Below are 20354 nucleotides of genomic sequence, written 5' to 3'. Positions count from 1 at the left end.
TTATAGATATTGGCACAATAATCATCTGTAATTTGGGTAAATCACACAGATAAATATTTCATTCCTTCAAAAATAACAATAATTTCTATGAAAAAGTCTCTCTTCTCTACAGACATGATAGTGTTACCTATGTGACATCAGGAACTTTATAATTTCTGTTATAGGGATCTGGCTGCTCGAAATTGTCTTGTGTCTGTGAAAGACTATACTAGTCCTTCACGGATAGTGAAGATTGGGGATTTTGGACTCGCCAGGGACATCTATAAAAATGATTACTATAGAAAGAGAGGGGAAGGTCTGCTCCCTGTACGGTGGATGGCTCCAGAAAGTTTGATGGATGGAATCTTCACTACCCAATCTGATGTATGGTGAGCTTAACGGGACACAGAAAAATGTGGGCAGAATGATCAAACAGCAGAGACAAAGGGATCTTAAAAGGAAAAGAGGTGTCTGTGGTGTGTGTGGGGTGGGGGAGAGAGAGAAAGAGAGAGAGAGAGAGAGAGAGAGACAGAAGGCCAGGGAGGTTAAGAGATTTGCTTCAAGCTGAAGCAAAAGCAGTGGGTGCTATTCCTGGATCTCAGTGGTTTCTATCCCTCTCACAACCAGTTTTGATTTTTTTATCTTACTAATGTATATGAACTAGATACTTTACTTCATATATTTTAGGTGTAGAAGTGTAAGGCTGATAGGAATTGGTGATTATTATTGTCAGAGGATGCAACCAAATGCCTAATATTTAGAGATGGTTGGTTAATAATTTAGAGGTAGACTCTAAATAATGGACTGCAAAAAAGATTAAGACATTGGAGAGGTTTGGACAGCATATTTTTATTTAGATAAAACCTCTTATTTTTGTTTGTTGACCTCCACCTTTTGATTAGGGCTGCTCAAAGTGTAAAGATGTGTTTAATGACTTTTGATCTCGTGTGGCACTTGGCAAAAATGGACACGAGCTAATAAGGGTCCTGAATGCTGCTAGATTTTATTTATGCCCACAGTATCCATGTTTACTGGCACTCCCTCTCCATCCAACTTTGGGGGGGATGTTGAGGTGTTCTCTTGCCCACCCCTAGGTATGGAGGCCTGCAGTAGAGTTTCAGCAGGGGGAGGAACAGAACATGGATGTGTGCATGCATGTGAGTCTATATGCGTATGTTTGTGCATACATCTGTGTTTCTGTGTGCATCTCTGTGTGTGTCTCTGTAGGCACAGGTGTGTAAGCATGTGTGCAAGTGTGTCTGTATGTGTGCTCATGTGTGTACTCCCTTTAAGCCTTTCTTTGAAGTACTGATCACGTGTAATGGCTAGTTCTGCTTTTTCTTAAGATCAACTTGCTTTTAAGTCTCTTAGTTACCTTTTATGAGGACAGTAATGCCAATCATAAAGTAGACTCCTTAGCCCCAGGAATAATGTTATAGAAACTTCTGTAAATCAGATGTTTTAATAAGTATAATTGCAAAAATCTTTTTAATATCCTTAGGTCTTTTGGAATTCTGATTTGGGAGATTTTAACTCTTGGTCATCAGCCTTATCCAGCTCATTCCAACCTTGATGTTTTAAACTATGTGCAAACAGGAGGGAGACTAGAGCCACCAAGAAATTGCCCCGATGATCTGTAAGTTAATTACATTGGCATAAGCACCAGAAAACAAAAACATGTGCACATGCAATCTTAGGCACCTTTGCTATTGTATGTTAAAACTGAAATACAGGTGTTTCAACATCCATCACAAAATGTAACTTCATTCTGACATTTTAACTTATTAACACCATGGTTTTTTGAAAATTTATATAAACACATGCTATTTGACCCAGAAGCAAAGTTTTGGAGAGTAGAATGTATTTATATTTCTGGTTATGTGAATTGTAATAAATCTAATTTCAGGATGTGTGTATACACACATATTCATTTTCTTTTGGAAGATCTGATTTGGCTAATATCTTAATCTGTAAATTAAATGATTTTACTAAATAGTAACATATTGCATAAAAAGTTGAGTTGTCTGTTGATATAATTGATATTGATTGATGGGATCTGATATTACTAAAAATTATAATGTTTTGTTCATGAGCCCAAAACAAAATGACTAAGTATTAGTTACTCTATCAAAAGAATCCTGGCTGCTATGAATTCTAGTGGCAATTCCCAGAAGTGTGAATGCTTTTGGTCTAATAATAAAAGAAAAAGAAATGCCAAATTTTTATGTTGAGTACTAATCTGCCTCTTTGTGGACAACATCAGCAGGAAGATCAAGTCTTGAAACTTCCCCAAGAGGTGTTTTGCCCAAGAAGTGTCTAAAAGAACAAATGATCAACAACTGTAAATTATATTACAAGCACAATTCATGCTAAAGTTTGTATGGATTACAGAGGCATTTAAACAAGAGCCACAGAACGTTGAATGTATTTTGAATGAAAAATGACACACAAGGAACAGTTGGATAATACGCCAACATGTAATAAAGTGCTAAACTGTGTGGTACAGACAAGTGCAAAAGGAATTAGCAGTATGCGGATGCACACCATGGTTGTACTGCCTTGACTATGCTGTGTTATTTACAGGATTATTCAGACTTGAGCCAAAAGATGATTAAGAGCTGGGCACCTTGGTTGGATGTTCTACTGTTGAAAGTTTTCCTATTATTTAAATCTTCCAGCTAGAACAAGATTTGAATTACTGCTTGTTTCTGATTTAGCTTTTATAGCCTCTAGGATATTTACAGGGAGATCAGATATACAAACACCTGACCAAGTTTGCTACTAGTGCCTAAAAAAAGTATGATCCTTTTGAGGGGGAGATGGCCCCCCAAATTCTGTAATTTAGAGAAAAGAAATTATACAAACTCTGAAAACATTTTATGTGAGGCTTGAAGAACAACACCCTGAATACATAATATGAAACACATTTTAATTAAACAGCAAACTAATCACCATTTTTAATCTTTTCCATATCTGTCAAATATTCAGAAATATCACCCAGAATTTCAGTTGTACACAGTTTCCCTTATGCTGTTAGAATTTTTTCTGGCATATTCTCCCTTCTCCAAGGGGTAATATGACTTATCATAATTACACCATAGGTTTTGGATAGGTACTTTAGTAAATGATCTCTGAATTATACATTTAACAGATGTGTTCAATGATCTTGTTTGGGAAGAATGGAGGTGAGTAATAAATTGCTGTATTGTGTAGCATGAAAGTATAGGTATATTGAGTTCTTCTCTACCCAATGGTATCCAAAAATAAAGCAGGATGAAGATGGAGTCAGAAAAATATTCCTGATTATGAATGGAAAAATAATATTTGATATGCTTTTGCCTTGAATTTGTGTTCATCAGTTGAATAGATTATTGCCCCAATTTTAATGAAAATCTAACTTCCCTGAAACCAAAATTTTCCACTGGTGGTTTTGAAGTTCACTTGGACACCATTAATAAAAAGTGAACAATGCCCCAAGATTTCCAAATGCTGTGTGACACTGCAGAGCCCAGGAAGGGTGAAGATCCATTGCCAATCAGGAAACAAGCTGCACTAGGAATGGAGCTTTCAGCAATGCCATTCAATCTGGCTATGGCCTTAAGTTGTCATGATAAAGATTAACTACTCTCCTTAGGGCACTGTGGGAGCTGATTTTTATTTGAAGCATTTCTCTGAGATCACAGGCCCAGCTTAGAGGGTTGAAAGTCTGCACTGAGCCATCCTGCACCTTCTATTCAGTGCTTAAATACTCAGCACCTGGATGTACCCTAGGTCAGGTGAGCCCATAGAGCTATGCTGTCCTCAGCTATTAATGGAATGCAGGATTCAGAGCATGCCTGTCTCTACTTAACCAAGAATGAGGTATGGAAAGCCAGCCATCACTATTCCCTTCAGCTTTTAGTTTGCTCAACAACCACCTCATTCCTGAGAAGAAACAGGATCCAAGGACAAGCTACTTCAAGTGAGCACCATTTGGGGTTCCACCAGATACCTATCAGAGTGGGAACTGGAATTACTGGAGAGTCCTTCAGATGTAGGTGGCATCAATGGGAAAACATGGGGGTTCACCCTATTATTTTTACTTCTTGGAAAAACACTTAAATATGAATTGAGTCTTTCCAAGATTGAGTACAGTGAGTCAGGGAATCCTTGAAATCTGTATTTTATGTGCATTTTAAATACCCACAGAAACTTGTCCTCCTAATACACAAAGATGCCATGAGGTTTTCCTCTGTAGAACTTCAATTGCTTTATGAATCCCAGAAATTTAATACTTATAGAAGATGGCTAATGAGTCCCATGCTAATTTGAAAACAGAAACCAATTGAGATGAAGAGGAATTAAGGGTTTGCGTGGTGAGTGGAGGAATTAGAACCTGAATACTTAGCCAAGTAAGATACTTCAGGAAAATGTGTATTTTCCTAAAACTAGAACAACTAGTCCAGGTGAATTTTAAGAAACTTAAAGGAATTGCAAATTTATTTATAGTGACACAATTTATTTATTTATTTATTAGACTTGAATGTAAAAATTTGGGGATACTTCAAATTGTTCATTGAAGCATAATTGGAAGAAGTTTATTTTGGTGCAAAAAGTTTGAAATAACTGTGTAGCTTTTTGAGGACCCTCTCATATAAAAATGCATATTGAACTGTGGAAAGTCCATATTTGTAAGGGAAGACTCCCCCCATGCCAAAGCATAGTTGTTAATTTATATGAAATATGTAAGAAAGCATTTCTGGCCGGCACAGTGGCTCACTTGGTTAATCCTCTGCCTGCAGCGCCGGCATCCTATATGGGCATCGGGTTCTAGTCCGGGCTGCTCCTCTTCCAGTCCAGCTCTCTGCTGTGGCCCAGGAGGGCAGTGGAGGATGGCCCAAGTGCTTGGGTCCTGCACCCGCTTGGGAGACCAGAAGGAAGCACCTGGCTCCTGGCTTCAGATCAGCGCAGTGCTGGCTGTGGTGGCCATTTGGGGAGTGAACCAACTCTATCTGTTTAAAAAAAAAAAAAAGAAAAAAAAAGAATGCATTTCTGAGAATTAGTAAATTCCTAAAAGCCTCTTCACTTCATTCCATCCTCATTTTATCACTATCTGAGAGCACAAGCTGTACCTTTAGTTGACTATTGCTTTATATAGCTCTTCTGTTCTTAGTCTTCCTTTGTTTCTAGATGGTGAGACAGAAAGTTTTTTTATACTAAAAAGTCATATATGTTTGCCATTAGAAAATCAAACAAACAATTATTATTAGATTCAATATAAATTAGGGCCTCCATAAAGAAAATATTAGGACTATCTGCTGAAATGAATTACATAGACTAAACAAGTGACTGAATTTCTGGAGGGCAGGGTGAGTGAGGGAGGTGCAGGTAGGTAAGTTGCTCTCTTCAGCATGGCTTCTTTCTCTCCTTTCACTTCCTTGCCTTCCTCTTCTTCCTTTTCCCTTCTTTCTTCTTCTGTTTGCTTTCTTTCCTTCCTTCTAAATAATCTCTACTAAGTATATTGAATCCTTTGTAGAATGAGGAAGGTTATAAATGAATAAACTAAATGTAGTAATTGAAATATGTTTTGAGAGATTCTATCTCTGCCATGGACATATCTTATTTTTTTTAAGATTTATTTATTTATTTATTTGAAATGCAGAGTTATAGAGAGGCAGAAGCAGAGAGAGAGAGAGAGAAGTCTTCCATCCACTGGTTCTCTCCCCAAATGGCCACAAGGCTGGGGCTGAACAAATCCGAAGCCAGGAACCAGGCACTTCTTCCAGATCTCCCATGTGGGTGCAGGGGCCCAAGTGTTTGGGCCACCTTCCACTGCTTTCTCAGGCCATAGTAGAGAACTGTATTGAAAGTGGAGTAGCCAGAGGATGGCGCTGTGGCTCACTAGGCTAATCCTCCACCTGCAGCGCTGACACAACGGGTTCTAGTCCCGGTTAGGGCACCAGATTCTGTCCCGGTTGTTCTGCTTCCAGTCCAGCTCTCTGCTGTGGCCCAGGAAGGCAGTGGAGGATGGCCCGAGTGCTTGGCCCTGCACCTGCACAGGAGACCAGGAGGAAGCACTGTAGTGGCCACTTGGGGGGTGGACCAACGGAAGGAAGACCTTTCTGTGTGTCTCTCTCTCTCTCACTGTCTAACTCTGCCTGTCAACAAACAAACAAACAAACAAAAAAAGAAATTGGAGCAGCCGGGACTCCAACTGGCACCCATATGGGATGCCAGCCCCACAGGTAGAGGCTTAGCCTACTACACCACAGCGCCGGCCCTGGAAATATCTTCAAATTACAATGATTCCTGTAGAGAATTTCAATACTTTGTTTCCCCTATCAACTCTTAGGGCAACTGTTAAATCTGCCATCAAAAACTGTTGGTTTAAATTTCGTGATGTGATATCAGTTATAATATGTTATTTCAAAGTCTAACTATCCTTCATTTGATCTTTGCAGTTTCTCTATTTTAAACAGCATAGGTTATAAAGAAATATATAAATAACCAGGTTGTCTTTCAGTTATTCCTCAGCTCTGATTCTAATTTGAAAAAGCACTCTATATCCAGAATGTAAATCCCTTGTTACATATATTGAGGAGTCATCAGATACATTACATAGGAAACAGTTCAATATTAGGGTCTCCAATAATACCCTGATTTTGAATGCTATCTTTGACCTGAGGTGCTTACCAAGAAATGAAAAAAACGGAGGCAGAATTTGTATGCCACATTATTATAAAGAATTGGAGATTACACTGTATTCCTAAAATAGAAACTTTATAAAATACAATACTCTGGGATGATTTCTAGGTCACTGTCACCTAGTGACTGAGTATAATCTTGCTCTAGATCCATTGCAACTGTCTTCATCCAAATCACCGTTTCCTCTCACCTATCTCTTTAATAGCCTCCAACTTGCCTATTTACAATCCATTGTCCATATATCAGCTACAGCAGATCTTTAAAAATGTAAAGATTGCCTGCCCTAAACCTTTCAACAGCTTTCTATTGCAGTGTCATAAAATCCAACTCCTTGCTTGGTCTGTGAGACCTATGAGATCTAGCCTTCTGATCTCATCTCATATGCTTCTTTCAATGACCACACTTCAGTAGCACTGGCATTTGTTCAGATTTAAAATGTGCCAAGGTCTTTCCAAATTTAGGACTTTACACATGCTCTTCCCTCTTATAGTGTTTTCCCTGACTCCTCTCCACGCCCTATTCCCATGACTAGCATCTTATTTTCCTGCAAAGTTCATTGGTTTAAATGTCACCTCTGCAGAGGGGCCTTCTATGAGCAACTTACCAAAAATATTCCATCTCTATTAGAACACGTGCTTGTTTTCTTTAGTACTGTTTGAAGAACTTGTCATAATTTGTAGTTGTATGTTTAACTGTCGATATAGTAACACTGATATTTGAAAATATCTCTAGTTCTTGTTTGTCAGCTCTCTCTTCTTGCCAATTTATCTTACATGGAGCACTTCAAAAATTTCATGGAAAAATAGAATTAAGAGATATTTATTTTGGTGTAAAAATCTGGAAGTATGTGCATAATTTTTGGTAATACACATTTTTTATAAATATTTTGAAGACCCCTTGTGTGCATGGATTTCAATTTGTGCATCCAAAACTTCGTTTTTTAAAATTTCTGTTTCCATGAACTTTTTGATGTACCCATGCAGATCCAGAAAGTTATAAAACATGGCAGATACTGGTCATTTTTAATAAGTAGATAAGAAAAATGGATTTGGAAGAGAGAGGGATATCTAGAGTTCCTTACCAATGTATTAAGTACCAGGTTTGAGTATCTATAACATCTAACTTTATATAAGGGAAGCCTACTAAAAAAAAGGAAATAAATAGAAATTTTACTCTTTCTAACTGGTGGAGAATTATAGGAAAAGATGAGTTGGTAGATAGAGGTAAGGGAAAGATATTTGGTATCTTGGTCCTGAGACCTTCACTGTGGATTTCAGTTAGGTTAGGTGGAAAATACCAAGACCATAGAGTAACTGCCTCACAACTTCCAAGTCTGGAAATAAAGCAAGAAGATCATTAAGCAGGGGATTCCCATTTTGACATGGAGAGATGCAGCATCATTAAGAAATTATAATGGCATGTCCAGATACAGAAGGTCTAATTTACATTTCTAAACTCATTTTGTTTCCCATATAGTGTGCACATATGACTGAAAGTTAGAGTCTGCCAAGGAGCGTTCAATGGGGATGCAATAGAAACCAACATACGTTCCCTGGGCAGCAGGTACAGGACATGATAGAGTCTCAGAGAAGCCTCCAGCTTTGGAGAGACAAGGCAGGACTAGTTCAATGTGAAAGGGCCAAAAGAAGAGGTAAAGAATTCACAGACCCAGGCCGGCATTGTGGTGTAGCTGGTTAAGCCACCACCTGCTGTGCCAGCATCCCATGGGTACTAGTTTGAGTCCTTGTTGCTACACTACTGATCCAGCTTCCTGCTATTGTGCCTAGAGAAGCAGTGGCACATGACCCAAGTCCTTGGGCCCCTGTACCTACATGAGAGACTGGAAGAAGCTCTGGCAATTGCAGCCAGAATCAGTGGATGAAAGATCTCCCTATTAAGATCTTTCTCACCACCCAGACTCCCTGTAACTTTGTCTTTCAAATAAATAAAATAAATATTAACAAAAAGAAATCATAGACTACTGATTACAGCTGATGCCTACAGGGTGGACCACACTAGTTACTTCTTACTGAATTCCAGATCAGTCGCTGACACCAGCAATAATCTAAGGGGCCCAATGAGGTTCAGAGGATCCTTGGCAATGCCACCATAAGTCCCATAATCTTCTTACTTGACAACTATTGTGAGAACATCTTGGAGAGGAGGGCAGAGTGGGTGGACATGGCTAGAAAATAATAGCAACTGAGTTATTATCTAGAAAAGACTGAACATTATCTAAAAAGATTGAATAAGTTAGTGGATAGGACTGGGGAATATATTGTATTGTATGCAATGAAATTAATTTTCTTTTGCTATGTCAAGTCTCTGAAAAAGACCTACTTAGTAACAATCTAAAAGAACTACAATTTTTTTCCTGCTCATAGGAGGTATGCATGGTGTGTTAAATTTTGTAACCCTCTTACATTATACAAATCAAGACAAGAGCCATACTCCACATCTCTAGTTCCCCATACTAAATGTGTACAACAAATTTTTGCATATTGAATGAATACCAGCAGAAAGAGCTGCACAGTTCTTTCTTGGACAACCATTAAAGGAAAGATAAAGTTTGGTCAAGCATCTATGAATGCTTGGGAACTAAATCTCTAAATTAACCTGATAGTATAATGAGGAGTAAAAGCACTAGGAATGAATCTAGTTTCTATTTTGGTTCTGCCACTAAATATCTGTGTGGACTGCAGTAAATCTTAGATTTTGTTTAAGAAATCAAGTATGTAAATCTTAGCTTCTTCAATAATTTTTATAGCTCTCAGTTCTCTTATGTGTTGATAGACATTTTCAACTATTTATCAATCCATCTATCTAAAAGGATTAATAACTGTTGAAATCACATTAGCTCTTCCAAAGAAAGGGCTTAGTTAATAAAGACAGTGATATTGCAAGCCACCCTTCAGTAAAAAATGAAAGCTTTTGTTTTTATTCACATATTATTTATGGAAAAGGACAACTCAAACTTTTTCACTTCTACAATGACCCTACATGTGTAATAATTAGTAGTGATATCTGATCATAATTTAGTTTCTTGTCTTTATTCACATATCCAGATGGAATTTAATGACCCAGTGCTGGGCTCAAGAATCTGACCAGAGGCCTAGTTTCCATAAAATTCAAGACCAGCTTCAGTTATTCAAAAATTTTTCCTTAAATTGTATCTCTCAGTGTAGAGATGAAAGAAATATTGGTGGAGTCATAAATGAAGGCTTTGAAGGTAAGCTTGATTTGTCATCTGTTTTTTTTCCCCCTCCAGTGCGAATGGAGCAAATTTCAAGTGAAATGCACACAGGAGGGATTTTAGGGTGGGTAAAATGAACAATATGCTGACCCCACCATCATCATAATTGTTTATTATACTCCTCTTTGAAAATTATTTTGTATTGTGCATTAAATTTTTTAAAAAGGAGAGTGCTAAGTTCCCTGGATTTATAATCTAAGCTGATAAGGAGGAGAATTAACATAATTGACTGTATTTTTTGTGAAGCAGTTCTCCCCTTACTTCTTTTCCTTTTGCACCAATTTGGACCTCAAATGCAGTGCTGACTTAATTACAGACTCCCCATTTATGGTACATTTTCATCATTTGGCTATGAAGAGCTTCTCTCTTGTTTTGTTTGTTAGTTTAATTCTTTTATTCCCATATTGCTCTTCTGTTCTACTTCCCTCCCTTCCCCTGCCAGGCAACCATTCTATTGTTTTTAATGCATATCTTTCTATTCACATGGTTTTATGAAAAATGTGTGTTATTTTGTATGTGTAAATGCTTCTGTTCTTTTTCATTAAGCACTGTTTTTAATGATCTGTCCGTGTTGCTATGTATTTTTCTATCTGGAGTAATAGATTCATTATTGTAGTGAGTCAGGCCTTCCTATGATCTAGTCTAATTCTGTAACTTCAGTATTTTAGAAAATAAGACAGTAATATTCTGGAACCATTCTGCTGTGACAGGTAGGCTCAACTTCTTAGATCAACACAGAGCAAAAACAGAATAATTATGTAACTCATTTAATTCAATTAAATCACAGTATCACTTCATTCATTTCCATAGTCAGATTTACCATACATTTGCCTAACTGGTTGCAGAAAATGAATTTTAAAGTGTTCTTCTTCAGCTGCTGTAGAAGTCTGTCTCATTTTTTAAAAGTTCACAAGGCCCTTTGCTTATTATTTAAATGCAGACATTCTTGTTTAGAGATGAGTCTAGCAAGTGGACTATAATAGAATTCTCAGGAATTAGACCTCTTTGTCTTTGTGGTAAGTGACTCTATGATAGTAGATGGGTGTGTGAAGTCATCTACTCGCACTGTGCAGTGTGATGGTGGACGGTGAGACATTTACCATGAGTGAGGCATTGACTAACAGCAAGAAAAATAAGGAGTTCAAGGAAAAATATCCTCTTCTCTTGATTACTGTGCTTCTGACTACTAACTTGGGTAATTCTGGACCTATGATATGAACATAAGACTCTGATCATGTAACTTCTTTCACATAAACATACTGAAAAGGGCTGTGCTTGCCTTGGCCTTGTATCGTGACTCTCATCAGAATAAGTTTTGCTAATAGTCTCATATTGGCTCTGCCCACCTTCTCTTCATGGAACTGAGCTGATTCTGAGTGCTAGTGGCAGAGTACTTCAAAGTTAAAACTGCTATAGTAACCCCTTCTTTAGGTGACAGTCACATGGGATTAGGAAAAATATACCTATAGTCATTCTAGATTATATTAAGTCTTTATATTTTCTAAAAATTTATGCAATTAAATATTTTTCTGAATGATTAAAAAAGTATTTCAACAGGAAGATACCAAATTTGGCACAAGCAATGATTAAACACTTGTATTTAAGATGTTCCCTGGTCTGTTTTAAAAAATAAGAAAGGGTGAGAATATTTCTTTTCCCTGGGAAATTAGAGTCAGTTTCTTTAAATTTGTATATTGAATTTATAGTGAACCTGCTTTTCCTGGTGATTTTAAAAGCTGTCCTCATAGGACTGTATTCTATCCAGAGGAAAATGGGTGTCACCAGTCCATTATTAAATAATACTGTTTTGCTCAAGTGATTTGAATCTCCTGCTGTGTGGCAACCTTACAGGAAACATGATCCCGGGTGGTTTGCAAATGTGTAAAGTGAAATATTTTTCCCCAAGATAGATAAGTGGTAGTAACTGGGTTGAGATGATGTGTAGATATCTGAAAGGCAGGGCAGAATGTGGTTTTGCTTAGTTGTCATTGAAAACCCATTTTTCTTAACTAAATCACTGCCTTATCTTCACTTGACCTAAGGGATCAAATTTATGAATATCATTTTTGTAGACCTTATAAACACAACCATTATCTATTTAAAGGTTTAAAAATATTTTTATATCAACCATTAAAGTGACTCCTGGTTCTTTAATGGTTTTTACCTCCAACTTTTTTTTTTTTTTTTTTTTTTTTTGTGGCAGAGTGGACAGTGAGAGAGAGAGAGACAGAGAGAAAGGTCTTCCTTTACTGTTGGTTCACCCTCCAATGGCTGCTGTGGCCGGCGCACCGCGCTGATCCGAAGCCAGGAGCCAGGTGCTTCTGGTCTCCCATGTGGGTGCAGGGCCCAAGCATTTGGGCCATCCTCCACTACACTCCTGGGCCACAGCAGAGAGATGGACAGGAAGAGGGGCAACCGGGACAGAATCCGACACCCCAACTGGGACTAGAACTTGGGGTGCCGGCGCCGCAGGCGGAGGATTAGCCTAGTGAGCCGTGGCGCCGGTCTACCTCTAACTTTTCTAGTATTAATCTTCTATATTATTTTATAACTGTATCTACATTATACCTAACAGTAACAACTTCTGTTATATTATTTTATAACTGAATCAAAATTTTAAATATCTTTACTATGATAGAAATTTACATTCATTACAAATACAAAATTATTGAGTAAAACATAAATTCTCATAATTCTTCCTTAACTCACTCCCCAGTGCTAACTTTCCTTGACAATTTGGTTATGTTCTTGTAGATAATTTATGTGTATTTATGGCCACTTACAAAAATATTTATGTGTTTGTGTATGTACTGGCTGGATTCAGAGATAAAATTTAGGTAATCTAGAGGAATTGAAGATTTAGTTAAGGTAATTTAGAGAAATGATTATTCGCTATTATTTTTGTTCTTTCCAAATAAGCTTAAAGATTTGATGAGAAGATGATTTTGTATTACATCTCCTGCCATCTTCAGGGGAATTAGCATTCTACATTGCTGTAGGATGGAATCTCTATTCTGTAGAAGCCCAGGAGAAGGAGACTGAATCCGTGCTATGTGGTAGAAGGAAAATCAAGAAAAGCCATTGGGAGTAAATTAAACTTCTAACTGGGCACTACAGGGAGTGAGAAAAATTGTGTTTCAGAATAGAAGGAGTAGGATATAGAAAGCCAGGGAATAATAGAGAATGGGGTGTTTACAGAACTGCATGCAGTTTATTACATTTAGAGAGTGAAATGGCAAGTGATGACATAGGGGGATATTGGACACACTACGGTAAGAAATTAAAATTAATGAAAGCCAAATTAAGGAAGGTCGTCAGGCATAAAGAAAAGGAAAGGGAGACCATCATTACTACAGAGGTAGAGGCTATAGGATTTGCAGATTAATTAGATGAAATAAAGAGAGGAGACAATAGTGAATTTGGGGTTTGAGAAATTGGGTGAAAAGCAGTGTCAACACAGGAGAAACAGCTTTGCACTTGTTGTTTGTGACAACTGACCAGGGGAGGCCCAAGCAGAGAAGCCCAGGACACAGTGGAGACATGGGTTTGTACTCAGTTGAAAAGTCTGTCTTATAAGTAAGGGTGGTTGAAGTCAAGAGTATAAATGAAGTTGTTCAGTTAGACAGTATGGAATAATAAGACAGCATACTGTGCATAAGACCCAGAGAATGGCCAGTAGATGATGGACTTACAAAGGAAAATGAATACATGTAGAACAGAAACTGGGAAGGGAAAACCAAAACCATCTGAGTATTGTCATGGCAGCCCAAAGAGAGAGGCTCAGGAAGGAGGGTGTGACTGCTGCAGAGAGGCACAGCCTTCTGGAGGTATGCAGGGATCTTGCAGTTGACTTGTGCTGTCTTTCAAGGTGAAGTTTTTGTGCATGGCATTCTTTCTTTTAAATTTATTCAAAACATGTTATAAAAACCATAGAGGCTTCTCTAATGGGTATCACTGGTCCTGAAAATCTAGCTTTATCTTAACTTCCACCAGAAGTCTCCCTGGACCCTTGAGAAAATCTTTTCACCATGTTGCATCACCTAGTTCCTCTAGGCTGAGATAGGTAACTGACAATGATCACCCTGAAAATACAGAACAAAATCCTTTTTGTGAAAGGCTTTTAATTATAATCCTTGTGAATTTTATTTTAGAATTTTTAAATACGCCACTTGTGTCGCTATCCCTCATGAGAGTCCTATGAAGTATTGTTATTGTCATCATTTCACAGACATGAAAACCAAGGTTTAACTGCTCACAATGATCATATTGTTTAAAAGGGCTAGAGTTTGGTTCTCAATTCTAGAGTCTTTGTTCTCAGTGTTCACAAGCATGGCTGTGGTAGGGAAGATGACTACATAGCTAGGATCTGCTAGAAAAAATATACCAGTTTTCCTATTTGTAGCGCATTTATTGAGGTGCCAAATTTTTGGCAGAAGGAATTAAAATTATAAATAATATTTATAAAAATAGGGATGTAGACATAAATATTCAAAATAGTGATGCAGGAAGAATTTAACAGGAAATATGCTCAAACGTTGATATTTTGACCAAAGCAAGCAATTCTGGACCATGACAAAAATAAGATTTTGATGAAAGGGAAATAATCATTCTATTATTTACTATGAATGTAAATCTCAATGATTAGGAGTAGAAAGACATAAAACCACTAAAAATTTTAACAACTGAGATTGTGACTGAACAAGAGAGACAGGTGCAAAGAAGAAATAGAACAAAAGGCAGAGTTTGCATGTTTGCAAAGGCTAGAAGCAATGAGGCAATTCCTTCAAAGGAAACCTAAACAATTACTTTATAAATAAAAGAGAATCTGTTTAATAATAATTTTCTGATTTGCAAACTGGTAGGCACATTTAGCAAAGCAATAAAATGTCTGTCTTTGTTGTTGTTGTTGGACGTTTACAATCAAAAGTAAAGAAAACCATTGGAAGGGTTCCTTTTCTTTTTTAAAATAAGGGCCTTAAGATTACAGGGAGCAATAATGTTATGCCTATCCTATGGTCCTACTGACCTAATAGGGTGGAGAGGGGAGAGACAGAGAGATTAGTAACGTATCTGGGCATCTAGTAAAAATATCCCAGTGACTTCATCCAAACATTTGTGTAAACATCACCTCATCAGTCCCAGAGTGTTCCACAGGAAACAAATCTAAATGCTTCTCTGCTGTTCTAAACATAGCTAGTCAGCCGGCATATGTCTCGTCTGTAAATACCCCGTCTTACTTGGAAGTCTTTATTTTAATATTTCCCTCTTAAAAAAGTTGCTAAATGCATGCTGTCTTTGGTCAGAGTATCTGCTTCCAGGTCTGACCTGCAGGTTTTCTAATAATTTTTAAACAAAAATAAACAAGGAAAACAAAACAACCTATTCCCAATACCAAAGTCTTTCCTAAGCTCTTGGTGCAACAAGAAGATGTATTAATTGCTGAAAGCTTGCCAGGGTCAAGTTACTAAATATTGCTGTAAGTACTGTGAACCAATGAAATAGTAAGCTAATGATTTTCCTTGACACATAACAACAGAATTTACAAGAAGAGTTTATTTGCCTCCTAAGAAAAGATTCTCCAACAACTGAACAAACAAGTAAGCAAACATACAAAAAAAAAATCCCACCAAAACTAAAATCTTGTTTTGGCAAAAAGTTTTCCCATATGATATTTAATGGATTAAAGGTATGCAATGAAGCAGCTGATAATATGAATGGGTAGACTCATATTGTAGATTTAAGTTTCTGTTGCAATTAAAAACTGTATTTATTTAAGGCCTTTAAAAAAATTCCAGTTTACTCAATTATCTGAGCCACCAAACTGCTTAAAATTAAATATCTCTTTTCTTGCTAATATTTTGACATTTTTATTGTTATTATTATATATGGGAATGCACTTATTTGCATTTCAATGTGTATATTGGCCTCAATTTTAACAATGGGATTCTTCCACATTCAGCACTTAGGCACTAACCAAACTTACTTGGCATTAATAAAGTTATTTCTATGGGGGAGATATTTTATAACATAATCTATTTGATTCGAAATATGCTACAAGGGTACTTCAAAAAATTCATGGATAAAGGTATTAACATATAAATTCATTTTGGTGTGAAAGAATTTTGAAATTCATGCATAGTTTTTCATAGTTTTCAGGTTCACAAACTTTGTGAAGACGCCTATGCATGGAACTATTGCATCCAAATAAATATCTTTAATTCTTTTCCCATAAAGTTTTTGAGGAACTCACATTTAAAGATGTTCAGACAATGAAGAGAAAATGAGATGATGCCAAAAATCCCATGAAGCTGTAGCCTGACCATGGTGTCCTCCATCAGAGTGGCGAGTTCTGCCATGGAAATGTGCACCTGATGATACAGAGCAGGGATGTGCCTCCTGTGCTCTCATAGCAAAGTAAACTTTGTAATTCAGATGTGGAGTTTGATAAAGATGAAGATCCAATAATTTCTGTGGGGAAAAATTGATCCAATGGTGCTTTCCTTAATTCTCTTAAGTTACTTCATTCTCCTCATAATCCAATTTAGGTTCATTCCCAATAAACCAAAGTTGGGTGTACATGAAAACTAAATGCAGAAGATAGGAAGGCCAGCAGGCCTCACACCATCAAAGATTTATTTGTTTGAAAGGCAGAGCTACAGAGAGGCAGAGGTGGATGCAGGGGCAGAAAGAGAGAAAGGTCTTCCATCTGCTGGTTCACTCTCCAAGTGACTGCAATGGCTAGAGCTGAGTCAATCTGAAGCCAGGAACCAGGAGCTTCTTCTGAGTCTCCAACGTGGGTGCAGGGGCCCAAGCTTTCTCAGGCACATTAGCAGGGAGCTGGATCAGAAGTAGAGCTGCCAGGACTCGAACAAGTGCCTATATTGGATGTCGGCACTGATGGTGGCAGCTTAACCTGTTACACTGTAATGCCAGCCATGATACCATCCTGTGTGAAAAGGTCAGCCTTTAGGTAAACAAGGACAAAATAATATGAGCATAATTGTGAGAAGGTACAATTACTCCTTGTTTGCCATACCTGCCTTCTACACGTGGATAGCCAGAGTCTTTGTGCTCCCAAGGATTCCTGTAGGGTACATGGCTCCTCCTCCCTCAGCACAGCACCTCTACCTTCCTTTTTAGGGAGGGTAAATATGGGGATGTGGGCTCAAGTCCAACATGCTGGGTTCAAATTCCAGCTGGGTGACCTTGGGCAGATTAACTCCTTTGTGCCTCAGTTTCCTCATATGTTAAATAGAGATAATACAAGTACCTACCTAACAGGAAAAGAGTTAGTTACTATATGTGTAAAGCTTAGCACACAGCCTGCTACATAGTATGTACTCTACAAGTGTTAACAACATCGACAAAAGTCATAATGACTATTATTACATTTAATGTCATTTTTCTTCACTCTTAACACTGCCAGCAAAAAAATCACAAGTCAGTTTGTACACAGAATGGTGATTACTCAAGGCTGGGAGCAGTAGGGAGGTGGGGGTGGGAGTGGATAAAGGGAGTTTTTATTAAAAAACAAAAATAGGGTTGGGGCTGGCGCTGTAGGTAGCGGGTAAAGCCGCTGCCTACAGTGCCAGCATCCCATATGGACGCCGGTTCTAGTCCCGGCTGCTTCTCTTCGAATCCAGCTCTCTGCTATGGCCTGGGAAAGCAGTAGAAGATGGCCCAAATGCCTGGGCCCCTGCACCCACGTGGGAGACCCGGAAGAAGCTCCTGGTTCCTGGCTTTGGGTCGGTGCAGTGCCGGCCGTTGCGGCCATCTGGGGAGTGAACCCAGCAGATGGAAGACCTTTCTCTCTGTCTTCTACCTCTTTCTGTAACTCTGTCTTTCAAATAAATAAAATAAAATAAATCTTAAAATAACAAAAATAGGGAAAGCCGGATATGGCTCATTATTTGTGACAAATATTTTATACCAACATAAGATGTTAATAGTAGAGGAAGCTGAGTGTGGGGTATATGGAAACTGTACTACTTCATAAATTTTCTTTTGTAAGCATAAAACTATTCTAAAACTAAAAGTTTATTTTAGAAATACTGCTAGGCTTATACCCATTTCCTACCAGTCATTCGCCAGCATAAGCATGCTAGTTTAAGCTTATTTGTCAGTTAGCGTTATTGGTTTCTTGATACTTATCCCAGAGATATAGCTGAACAGGACCAGTCATGTTGGCTGCCTGGCTGTTCCTCAATCTACACCAAGCAATTTCATGCCTTGGAACCCTTGTTTTCGTTATTCTCTCTCCCCTGAATGTTCTTTCTAAGATACTAACATGGGGGATCCCCTCACTTAATTGGGGTCTCTGCTCAAATTTTGCCTTATTAAAGAGGACTTTGCTGATACCCTATCTAAGATAGTGGCCTCCTTCCACCTCCTTTTTCTCTTCCCTCCTACTCTGCCGATTTTCCCCCTGTAGTGTTTATGAATACCACAGATTTAGTTTTCTACTAGTTAACTGTGTGTCTGCCCCCGTTAGAGTATAAATTCAAAAGAGCAACAACTTTGTTTCACTCATTGTTGTATCACCAACTGTAGAACACAGCCTGGCATGTAGTAAGCATTCAATAGGACATTATCTTAGTAATCAATGTCACTAGTCACTAAGTGACTAGTAATCAAGTCACTACATTTAAATGGATACATTCTGAGAGGTAGCTATTTCAGATTCAGTGGCAGATTCAAAGGGCATTTTCGACAAAATGGGTCATCCTAGGGCCACTTAACTTTTATACAAAGACCATGGCTTATTCCATTGGTTGACACAGAGTTAATTATCTTTGTGCTGCCAGCATACCTTCTCCAGGATTGTGTCTGCTTGCCTACTGAACTCATACAGCCTCAAGACAAGCACTTGTCTTGTTTATCTTTGTATTCCCAGCACGTGGAAGATCTTCATAGACATTTGCCAAACAAATGTATGCAGCTGATGCTACTATAATTCTCATATAGCCTGCACTGTATTGTTACAAGTAAAGAAAATTAAATGAATGCTAGAATAATGTTCATATTTTTCTACAGGTGAAGATGTCAGCATGATTTGTTTGAGTTCAGATGATGATGTGAGGCCAATTGCTTTAATGGAAACCAAAAACCAAGAAGGACTAAACTATATGGTACTTGCTACAGAATGCAGCCAAAGGGAAGAAAACTCAGAGGGTCCTCTAGGCTCCAAGGAATCTGAATCTTGTGGTATGAGGAAAGGAGAGAAGGAACCACATGCAGACAAAGATTTCTGCCAAGAAAAACAAGTGGCTTACTGCCCTCCTGGCAAGGCTGAAGGCCTGAACTATGCCTGTCTCACTCACAGTGTGTATGGAGATGGGGCTGATTAAGAATGCTGTTTGGGAAACACGAGTTGCGATGAATACTCCCATTACGTAGTCACTGAAGTAAAATTTGAGTAGAATGATAGATGCTGTCATGGTGTATGAGTGTGCATCAACACTGTCAAGTTCCTGAATCCCGATCATGGTCCTGAGAGCTGCTGGGGTTCAGCTGTAACAGTCTTCATACCAACAGCCTAACCTTCAGTAGAGTTGCGAGGTGAACCACTCAGCATGTGGAAAGCCTGGGGAGACTTTAAATCTGGAAGGGAAACACTGCTTCCCTCCCCTGTGAAGGTCTTTAAGCCATTGCTCACCTATCAGTCTGCACCATTGTATAAACATCTTGGGCAGATGGAAAGAGACAGAAGTAGGTCTGTCCAGGGATCTAGAGGAAGGGGCTAAGCAGTGTGTTCAGCGGGCAGACTGAGGTCCAGATGATCCCAGAGGGGACGGAAGAAATGATGAATGTGTTCTATCCATACAAAAGGAACCAGCACTTGTAGCCTGAGAAATCAAAGGAAAGCTATTATTACAATAAAAGTTTCTTTAATCATGACTGTCAAATATTTCATATTTTGGAAGCTTACATCAGCAGCTTCAGTCATATTGAAAATAGGAACATGATCTCTAAGCCTGAAGTTTAGCATTCTGCAATATAAAATCATGTGTGATATGTAAATTATGATTAAGAAAATTAATAGTGTAAAGATTATGTTTATTTGTAGTATCCACTTTATACATAAAATACTTAAGGTTAAATCTATAATTTTTCTTAATATTAAATATGAAAGTGATTATGAGTACATTGTTAACTCGAGCCATGCAAATTTTTTTTTTTTTTTTTTTTTTTTTTTTTTTTTAGTGGGAGGTAAAATAGCAAGGTTTATTAGGAAGGGACATCTGTAAGGACGGATGGGCACCTCTCCAGACAGAGCCTGAGAGCCATGCAAATTTTAAAAGCATATGAAATAATAAATTCCTAAATGAGAACTATTTTTAAAAATTTTTCACAGAAAGATTGACAATATTTTTTTCTTTCACCGTTAGCCTTTAAATCATAACATCTGAAGAGCTCTAACAGCAACATTAATGTAAAA

General features: G+C 37.9%; 1 protein-coding gene across 1 annotated transcript in view; it reads left to right on the top strand.

Annotated features, from left to right (window-relative positions):
• The window catches only part of ROS1 (ROS proto-oncogene 1, receptor tyrosine kinase), a 222077-nt gene extending 202308 nt beyond the window's left edge, over window positions 1-19769 (top strand). The window contains exons 42-45 of the mRNA XM_062187254.1: window positions 165-368; window positions 1481-1615; window positions 9729-9892; window positions 18950-19769. Coding sequence (XP_062043238.1) covers window positions 165-368; window positions 1481-1615; window positions 9729-9892; window positions 18950-19263 — 817 coding nt within the window. The 3' untranslated portion in view covers window positions 19264-19769. The remainder of the gene's footprint in view (window positions 1-164; window positions 369-1480; window positions 1616-9728; window positions 9893-18949) is intronic.
• Window positions 19770-20354: the final 585 nt, after the last annotated feature.

Source organism: Lepus europaeus, chromosome 3 (genome assembly GCF_033115175.1).
Source record: "Lepus europaeus isolate LE1 chromosome 3, mLepTim1.pri, whole genome shotgun sequence".
NCBI classification, from domain to species: Eukaryota; Metazoa; Chordata; class Mammalia; order Lagomorpha; family Leporidae; genus Lepus; species Lepus europaeus.
The sequence above is the reverse complement of the archived record's forward strand: the minus strand, read 5'-3'. Positions and strand labels throughout refer to the sequence as shown.